At 40.9% G+C, this 10057-nt stretch overlaps 1 protein-coding gene across 1 annotated transcript in view; it reads right to left on the bottom strand.

The window, feature by feature from the left end:
- Positions 1-6601: 6601 nt before the first annotated feature.
- LOC138638537 (saxiphilin-like) overlaps positions 6602-10057 on the bottom strand; it is a 160193-nt gene continuing 156737 nt past the window's right edge. Inside the window, exons 19-20 of the mRNA XM_069727917.1 lie at positions 7138-7339; positions 6602-6753 (exon numbers count right to left, since the gene is read on the bottom strand). Coding sequence (XP_069584018.1) covers positions 6722-6753; positions 7138-7339 — 234 coding nt within the window. The 3' untranslated portion in view covers positions 6602-6721. The remainder of the gene's footprint in view (positions 6754-7137; positions 7340-10057) is intronic.

Below are 10057 nucleotides of genomic sequence, written 5' to 3'. Positions count from 1 at the left end.
AGCTCCGTTTCCATCACCCTAGAGCTCGTTCTGTTTTTTGTGTGCTTGTCCTTTTGTGATCCCCTGCCATTGGGATCATGACAGATATCCCTTTACAGGTGGGTGAGACCGCAAGGAAAATCAGGCACAATGTTACACACTCCGTTTTCGGTGGCACCAAATGAGAGAGATGCCACACACGCAGGACTGTCACTCAAGCAGAAATGTCAATATTGTTCTCCCACTTTTTTTTTTTATTTGTTCAGGAAGAATTTAGAAACCAAATTTAAAAAAAAAAAATAGGCTTTCTATGGCCCACTATTTGAGAGAGAGAGATGGCACACCCAGGAGTCAAGACTGTCACACAAGCAGAAAGGGCAATATTAATCTCCCATTGATTTCTTTTTGATTTTTTCAGGGAGAATTTAGAAACACAATAAAAAAAAAATATAGGCTTTCTATGGCCCACTAGTTGAGAGAGAGACATGGCACACCCAGGAGTCAGGAGTGGCACACAAGCAGAAAGGGCAATATTAATCTCCCACTGATTTTTTTTTTTTTTTTTTTTCAGGGAGACTTTAGAAACCAAATAAAATAAAATGATTTTTTCAGGAAGAATTTAGAAACCAAATAAAATAAAATGATTTTTTCAGGGAGAATTTAGAAACCAAATGAAAAAAAAAAAAAGCCTTTCTATGGCCCAGTGCCCACTATTTGAGAGAGAGAGATGGCACACCCAGGAGTCAAGACTGGCACACAAGCAGAAAGGGCAATATTAATCTCCCACTGATTTCTTTTTGATTTTTTCAGGGAGAATTTAGAAACAAAATAAAATAAAATGATTTTTTCAGGAAGAATTTAGAAACCAAATAAAATAAAATGATTTTTTCAGGGAGAATTTAGAAACCAAATGAAAAAAAAAAAAAGCCTTTCTATGGCCCAGTGCCCACTATTTGAAAGAGAGAGATGGCACACCCAGGAGTCAGGAGTGGCACACAAGCAGAAAGGGCAATATTAATCTCCCATTGATTTCTTTTTGATTTTTTCAGGGAGAATTTAGAAACACAATAAAAAAAAATATAGGCTTTCTATGGCCCACTAGTTGAGAGAGAGACATGGCACACCCAGGAGTCAGGAGTGGCACACAAGCAGAAAGGGCAATATTAATCTCCCACTGATTTTTTTTTTTAATTTTTTCTGGGAGTATTTAGAAACCCAATAAAAAAAATTAATAGGCTTTCTATGGCCCACTATTTGAGAGAGAGATGGCACACTCAGGACTGGCACAGAAGCCCAAAGGCCAATATTAATCTCCCACTGTTTTTTTTTTTTAATCAGGGAGAATTTATAAACCCCACAAAAAAAAAACAGAAAAATGAAAAGGCTTTCTATGGCCCACTATGTGAGAGAGATGGCACACACAGGGATGGCACTCTAGCAGAAATGCCAATCTTAATTTCCCACAAAAAAAAAAAAAACAGGGACTGTCCTACAATTACTATCTCCCTGCAGTAATCTCAGCCAGGTATGGCAGGCAGCAATAAGGAGTGGACTGATGCACAAATGAAATAAAAAGTGTGGACAAACAAACAAGATAGCTGTGCAGAAAGGAAGGAACAACAGGATTTGTGCTTTGAAAAAAGCAGTTGGTTTGCACAGCGGCGTACACACAGCAATGCAGCTATCAGGGAGCCTTCTAGGGCAGCCCAATGAGCTACAGCGCTGAGGAAAAAAAAATGTAGCTTCCACTGTCCCTGCAAACAAAAGGTGGTGTTGGACAGTGGAAATCGCTACAGCACAAGCGGTTTGGGGGTTAATGGACCCTGCCTAACGCTATCCCTGCTTCTGACGAAGCGGCAGCAACCTCTCCCTAGGCTCAGATCAGCAGCAGTAAGATGGCGGTCGGCGGGAACGCCCCTTTATAGCCCCTGTGACGCCGCAGACAGCAAGCCAATCACTGCAATGCCCTTCTCTAAGATGGTGGGGACCAGGACCTATGTCATCACGCTGCCCACACTCTGCGTCCACCTTCATTGGCTGAGAAATGGCGCTTTTCGCGTCATTGAAACGCGACTTTGGCGTGAAAGTCGCGTACCGCATGGCCGACCCCACACAAGGGTCGGATCGGGTTTCATGAAACCCGACTTTGCCAAAAGTCGGCGACTTTTAAAAATGAACGATCCGTTTCGCTCAACCCTAGTAAGTAGTACTGTAGATCGTGGCACCCACCACTGGTATTTCTGTAAAAGGAGACATCAGATGAATGACCAACAGCTGTTTTGCGTGAGTACACACTTCTTCCAGCTCACTCTTCTTCTACTTATCTACTACCTGTTATCTTCTTCAGTTATCCAGAAGCTGAGCCCTGCAATAGCTGACAATCGGGTAGAAAAACTTTTGTTTGATCCTGGCTTTCCTGGATTTGGGTGTGGTACCAGTGCCAGAGTTTTTCTCTACTATTTTGTATGCACTTTACAGAGTTAGGCCAGGGTCACACTTGCGAGTGTGATGCGAGAAACTTGCATGAGTCTCTCCCATTAATACCCGGCACTGCCGCCGACACTCGGGACTGGAGCGTTCAGCTGCATAGAAATACATAGAACTGTCCGCTCCGGTCCCGAGTGCCGGCGGCAGTGCCAGGTATTGATGTGAGTTTCTTGCAACACACTCGCAAGTATGAACCCGGCCTAACTAAGCTTTTGGGAGTTTTTTGCATGTTTTTGGCTCATTAATTCTGACCAGATTGGTATGAATCCAGGTTCGGAGACCCCCACCAATTGTTCTATAGATGTCTTAAAAGTGCACATCACAGTCAACAGGAGCACAAACAGCAGAGAGCAGATGCAGTAAACAGTTACAGGCTCATTTCTCCTGAGCTGCACACTTCTAAGAGGTTTTTTGAGCAATTGGTGGGAGTTCTCAGGATCTCCACTGATCTACTCAAAATTAGGAGCCTAAAATACAAAAAAGAAACCAAAGTTAAGATACTCTTTAAAGGGAACCTGAGAGCAGGATTTACCTGTATTAACTACCGTAATTACAACACTGCATTAGTCATTAAACGATGAGTTCTAGCAACCCCGATGTTGAGGGAAAGTTGCTAGTACAATCGTAAAATCAGCCTTTTAATCTTGTTTTGCTGCATATTCCAATTAGCTTGACTAGTTGGGCTGGCTTGCACTTAGTGCTGACTAGTCCATACCAGATAGCTGATATCATGCCCTTAATATTGGGGTTGCTAGAAATCAGCATTTAATAAGAAATGCTGCACAGTACTTAGTTAATAGAGGTAAATTCTACTGTCAGGTTCCCTGTAAATTTTTAGTAAGGCTAATGCCTGCATCTAATCAGTGCTGTGGTTCCCGTATGACCCGCAGTGTGATGATGGCTGGTAACGTCAACTCCCAGTATCGCCTTACCACAGTTAATTACATACTGGGAGGTGTAAGTTCGTGTGATACCATTGTATATGGGGCTGATCTGAAACTGCAATTGATCGCTGTACTGAACTTGGCTTTGTATTCATGTACTGATGGTGGTTCTGATCCTGTAGCAATCAGACTTGAGAATAGATCATTATTAGGTCAGTGTGCTGTCCATTCTATATAGGCAACACAACGAGGCCATATACAGTATATCAGTCAAACAACATTTTAGAACATGGTCCGCTTAACGATGTTTCAGCCAATCTTTCAACAGGCAGCTATCTTGTCTGAGTCTCCCATGCACAGGAGTGCTCTAAGTTCTCTAGTAGAGAGCCGCTGTCACACATCTTTGGTGGTTGCCTATCTCTTACAGAACAAAAGAATCGGCTTTCCAATATTGGACAAGCCAAATCCTTTGCTCCCCCAGCAGTCATCTGTGACAGGGCCCCCATACATATTAGGCTGAGCTCCCATGGAGAGCATTTAGTGTGTATGAGATTTATATAAATCTCATGCCCAGTATGCTTTTTACGCTGCAGAAACTGACCTATGGTGCGACTTTGAAATCTGCAACATGTCAATTTCTCCTGCAGTAAATATGCATTTTATCTGCAGATTTTACCCATAGACTTGAATGAGTTGAGAAAAATAATCAGCTAGAAAACATATATATACAGAAACTCACTCAGCTTTTGTGCGCACACACTGATTACAGTCAAACAGGTCACAGGTGAGGATGTTACCTTTAGTAGCCATTCAAACCCATTTGTGTCAACTACTGTGCATGTTATCAGGCCAAAATCACCAGGGTATGTGAACTTTTGATCAGCATCATTTGGATGTTTTGGGTTGTCATTATTATTATTTAAAAAGAGAAAACACAGTAGTTTGACAATAAATGACTTCACTCAACCACTAACCATGAGTGGAGGAAAAGTGTTGGTGTTATCATTCATATTCTCTGAAAAAAAGGTCAAGAAAGCAAAAATTCTGCCGGGGTATGTAAACTTTTGAGCACAACTGCATATATAGCTCTGGCAAAAAGACCACTGCAAAATGTTCAGTTTGTCAGATTTTTTGCTTTATAGGTATATTTTTGAGTAAAATATAATTTGTTCCTTTATTCTATAAACTTCTGACAACGTCTCCGAATTTCCAAGCAATAAATTTTGTATTTTTTTCTGACAAAGAAAAATGGTCAGATTTTTTTTAAAACCCCAGTGCTTTCAGACCTTAAATAATGTAAAGAAAACAAGTTAATAATCATTTAAAAACAACAATACTAATGTTTTAACTCAGGAAGAGTTCAGAAATCAATATTTTGTGGAATAACCATGATTTTAATCACAGCTTTCATGCGTCTTGGCATGCTTTCCACCAGTCTTTCACACTGCTCACAAACATTTGAGCAGTTCTTCTTTGTTTGATGGCTTGTGACTATCCATCATCCTCTTGGTCACATTCCAGACGTTTTCAATGGGGTTCAGGTCTGGAGATTGGGCTGCCCATGACAGGGTTTTGATGTGGTGGTATCTTAATTTTTGCCAGAGCTGTATAATATAAAAAATGTGTGTGTGTGTGTTTTTAGTGCATTTCTGCAGTGGAAATATAACAAAGGTGCATGTAATCCACAAATTACTTTTTAAATGAAGTTATGTCAAAACGAAATAAAATGATTTATCCAAAACAAAGTAGTTTTATTTAAGCATGACATACTGTACATGCTGCCATGCTTAGGCAGGCAAAGCAGACGGCCAGTCCGAGGATTGCTATGTGAGAGAGGGCCAGGGCCATAGTCGTGGCTAAGAGTATCTGCTTATCCGCACCCTGGCCTCCGGCCACATGAAAACAGCATCCCCTTTTTAGTGTATCTTCAGCTACATTATCTGCACCATCAGGGTGAAGTTGTGCTGCTGGCGTTGTTGCACAAATAGAGACACAGATAACAGATAACTTTACTGGTTTCTTCTCTCAGCACATCCATATCCTTTGCAGCATCAACATTAGGTTCTACATAGCATACTTTCTTCTCTTTTCCTGTGCTTTTCCCTGCGTCTTTCAGGGTGTTCTCAGGATATCTTGTCCCGCACAGTATCGCAGCATCCTCCCTGCTTGATTACCTTTAGGATTCCCTTGTCCGTTTCACCCCAGACATGAGGGCATCTTCCCAAGTAGTAAGTTGCCACATTTTCGGAGCGACCTGCGTACTGTCCTGCTGTGACTCCTGCGATAGCTCTTGTTCTCACTACCGCTGTCACTGCTTCTTTTCACTGCTGCTGTCTCTGCTTCACTTCTGACCCACTGACCCTGGACGGCTGGGCTTCCATCTTGGAATGTTGCAGGGTCCACTATGTTGCCCCAGGCTCTAAGGCCATACGGGACTGCCTGGGCTCTCTGGCCTCCTGGCCTGTCTTGGCTCTCAGGCTCTACTGTGACTAAAAAAACTGGAAATTCCCTTTCTTACCCACAGCAGGCCCCTCCTAGATGAACTATATACTTTACCCTGTATACTAACTTGTCCCCATCTAGTGGACTATCTTAGGTACTGCACTTTCCCTACCTGTACAATAGAAAATATATAAATGTAGCAGCATACCGGAACATGACAATAAATACATTGCATTAACTAGGAAAAAGGGGAGGGGTACAAGCCTGTCCTGGTGCACCCCTTACAGCTATGTGAGTAATACAGCAGTCTGACTGCACCCATCAGTGATGCCGACCGGGGGAAGGGGTCAATATTCATTTCACATTTACATGTACGACGGCAAGTCAAGCGTATGTAAATGCAAAATATTCACCCCTTCACCCACCCATAATATATAAATTGTTATGTACATTGCAGGGCATTAATAAAAACTGTCTTATTCATATACCATTTTTAAAACAAAATAACCCTGGAGGATGCAGTACTACTTTTATAAGGATGCACAGGACTCTTAATTAGTTTGGTGTATCTTTACCTGTTTGTACAGCAGAAATTGGAATATGTGATCCTGCCTCCTCCACTAACACCAAGAAAACAGCAACAAAGAGGGCATGCTAAAAAACATTCTACTCTTCTTATTGACTGAATGTGGTATAAGGCTCTTGATAAATTCCCCCATCATTTTTTTCCAGATAGCAGATGGAATGGATTCAAAATAATTAAATATTGTTTTGCAGCAAAGCCCCTTGTGAATAAAAGAAAACATGTTTGGTAACTTGATTCTATTTATTAGAAATATTGAAATTAGTAAAATGTAGCAACAGAAACAAATAAAAGGAGAAGAATAGTGCCAGATTGATGACCAGGTGTCCATTTTTAAGTCTTCTCATCAGTGATGGAATAAGCAGGCAGTGGCCAATGCTGTCGATAAAAACAAGAGGCAAACTGATTATATGATATAAAACCAGTCATAGTAAAAGTATAAAAGATGACCGCCCCTTATGTAACTTTTTAGGGCTGCTGATTTAAGCATTTTAATAGATCTTACTAATGGTCCTCACCATTGTCCTTGCAGAATCTATTGGATATTCCATAGATATCTGCTTAGTATGAGTCCAACACTGACCAAAATATATGTAACCAGCCCAGTGAGATCCTCAGCTGTTTCCATTTTTTACTCACTGTGATGGAAAGTGTCTGCTTCTTTACTGGGAACTGTAAATTCATTATGTCTCATACACAATAGTTTAGACCTTATAATATTTGAATATAAGAGGACGTGAACCAATAAATCAGAAAACGTACCTGATTTTGGTAAGCATTTGTTATCTTGGAATACAATTTTATGAAAGGGTTTGCCGAAAAAATCATCCACGATGTCTCTATCCAACATCCGGTCAAACTCAACTAAGCATTGTGTTCCATCTCTGAAGAGGAGGTTTTTGCCGTGACTTGACGAAAACAACTGAAATATGTCCTTCTGGAATCCTGTCCGTCCATAGAGAGACTAAACGGAAGCAAATATTGGGATTACATTCCAGAATTCTAAGATAAAATAGTCAATGTGGGCCCTGCCCAAATAGGATGATTCACACTAAGATCCTGGAATCTGAGACCTACATAATTGGAAAAATCACTGTGAAGAAATTAAACAAAAACACCAGGCCTATAAAAGAAAACCAATAAAGAAGAACTACCATTAACATTTTTATGGGCTAAACCTGTGTGAATGTACAGCATATGTAGTGTAGTGTAGTGTAGGTGTATTAATATACTCACTGATTGTCTTCTGCCCCGGTTTCCATCGCTGGTTCACTCCTCGTCATTTGATGGCTATTCTAAATTGTTGGCACACAATGAGGTTTATTTGAGAGCCACAAATTGCTACCCTACATATAGTTGAAACCTAAAGTTTCCATACATTATGTAAAAAGACACATACAGTTAGGGCCAGAAATATTTGGACAGTGACACAATTTTCGCGAGTTGGGCTCTGCATGCCACCACATTGGATTTGAAATGAAACCTCTACAACAGAATTCAAGTGCAGATTGTAACGTTTAATTTGAAGGGTTGAACAAAAAAATGTAGGAATTGTACACATTTCTTTACAAACACTCCACATTTTAGGAGGTCAAAAGTAATTGGACAAATAAACATAACCCAAACAAAATATTTTTATTTTCAATATTTTGTTGCAAATCCTTTGGAGGCAATCACTGCCTTAAGTCTGGAACCCATGGACATCACCAAACGCTGGGTTTCCTCCTTCTTAATGCTTTGCCAGGCCTTTACAGCCGCAGCCTTCAGGTCTTGCTTGTTTGTGGGTCTTTCCGTCTTAAGTCTGGATTTGAGCAAGTGAAATGCATGCTCAATTGGGCTTAGATCTGGAGATTGACTTGGCCATTGCAGAATGTTCCACTTTTTGGCACTCATGAACTCCTGGGTAGCTTTGGCTGTATGCTTGGGGTCATTGTCCATCTGTACTATGAATCAACTTTGCAGCATTTGGCTGAATCTGGGCTGAAAGTATATCCCGGTACACTTCAGAATTCATCCGGCTACTCTTGTCTGCTCTTATGTCATCAATAAACACAAGTGACCCAGTGCTATTGAAAGCCATGCATGCCCATGCCATCACGTTGCCTCCACCATGTTTTACAGAGGATGTGGTGTGCCTTGGATCATGTGCCGTTCCCTTTCTTCTCCAAACTTTTTTCTTCCCATCATTCTGGTACAGGTTGATCTTTGTCTCATCTGTCCATAGAATACTTTTCCAGAACTGAGCTGGCTTCTTGAGGTGTTTTTCTGCAAATTTAACTCTGGCCTGTCTATTTTTGGTATTGATGAATGGTTTGCATCTAGATGTGAACCCTTTGTATTTACTGTCATGGAGTCTTCTCTTTACTGTTGACTTAGAGACAGATACACCTACTTCACTGAGAGTGTTCTGGACTTCAGTTGATGTTGTGAACGGGTTCTTCTTCACCAAATTAAGTATGAGGCGATCATCCACCACTGTTGTCATCCGTGGACGCCCAGGCCTTTTTGAGTTCCCAAGCTCACCAGTCAATTCCTTTTTTCTCAGAATGTACCCAACTGTTGATTTTGCTACTCCAAGCATGTCTGCTATCTCTCTGATGGATTTTTTCTTTTTTTTCAGCCTCAGGATGTTCTGCTTCACCTCAATTGAGAGTTCCTTTGACCGCATGTTGTCTGCTCACAGCAACAGCTTCCAAATGCAAAACCACACACCTGGAATCCACCCCTGACCTTTTAACTACTTCATTGATTACAGGTTAACGAGGGAGACGCCTTCAGAGTTAATTGCAGCCCTTAGAGTCCATTGTCCAATTACTTTTGGTCCCTTGAAAAAGAGGACGCTATGCATTACAGAGCTATGATTCCTAAACCCTTTCTCCGATTTGGATGTGGAAACTATCATATTGCAGCTGGGAGTGTGCACTTTCAGCCCATATTATATATATAATTGTATTTCTGAACATGTTTTTGTAAACAGCTAAAATAACAAAACTTGTGTCACTGTCCAAATATTTCTGGCCCTAACTGTATGCATGTTTTTTTTCAATATCTGACATGAATTCAGAATAACCCTTTCCCAATTTAGGTCAATTAGGATTACCATAAATAATAATATTTGCCAAATGCCAGAAAAATGAGAGAGAGAAAATGTTAAGTCAAAAGTTTACATAAATTTCATTAGTATTTTGTACCATTCCCCTTAAACAGAATGACTTGGGTCAAATGTTTGGGATATCCTTCCACAAGATTCTTACAATAGTTGGTCAGAACTTGGGCCCATTCCTCCTGACAAAACTGGTGTAAAATGATTCAGGTTTGTAGGTTGCCTTGCTCGCACCGGCCTTTTCAGCTTTGTCCATAAATTGTCAATAGGATTGAGATCAAGGCTTTGTGATGGCCACTCCAAAACATTGACTTTATCCTGAATCCACTTTATTACCATTTTGGCAGCATGCTTTGGGTCATTGTCCATTTGGAAGACCCATTTCTGGCCAAGCTTTAACTTCCTGGCTGATGTCTTGAGATGTTGCTTCAGTATTACCACATAATCTTCTTTTCTCGTGATGCCATCTATTTTGCGAAGTGCACCTGTCCCTCCTGCAGCAAAACAACCCCACAACATGATGCTGCCACCCCCTATGTTTCACAGTTGGGATTGTGTTCTTAGGCTTCCAAGCTTCTC

The sequence above is a fragment of the Ranitomeya imitator genome, chromosome 5 (assembly GCF_032444005.1).
Source record: "Ranitomeya imitator isolate aRanImi1 chromosome 5, aRanImi1.pri, whole genome shotgun sequence".
NCBI classification, from domain to species: Eukaryota; Metazoa; Chordata; class Amphibia; order Anura; family Dendrobatidae; genus Ranitomeya; species Ranitomeya imitator.
This window is presented reverse-complemented; position numbering and strand designations above follow the sequence as displayed.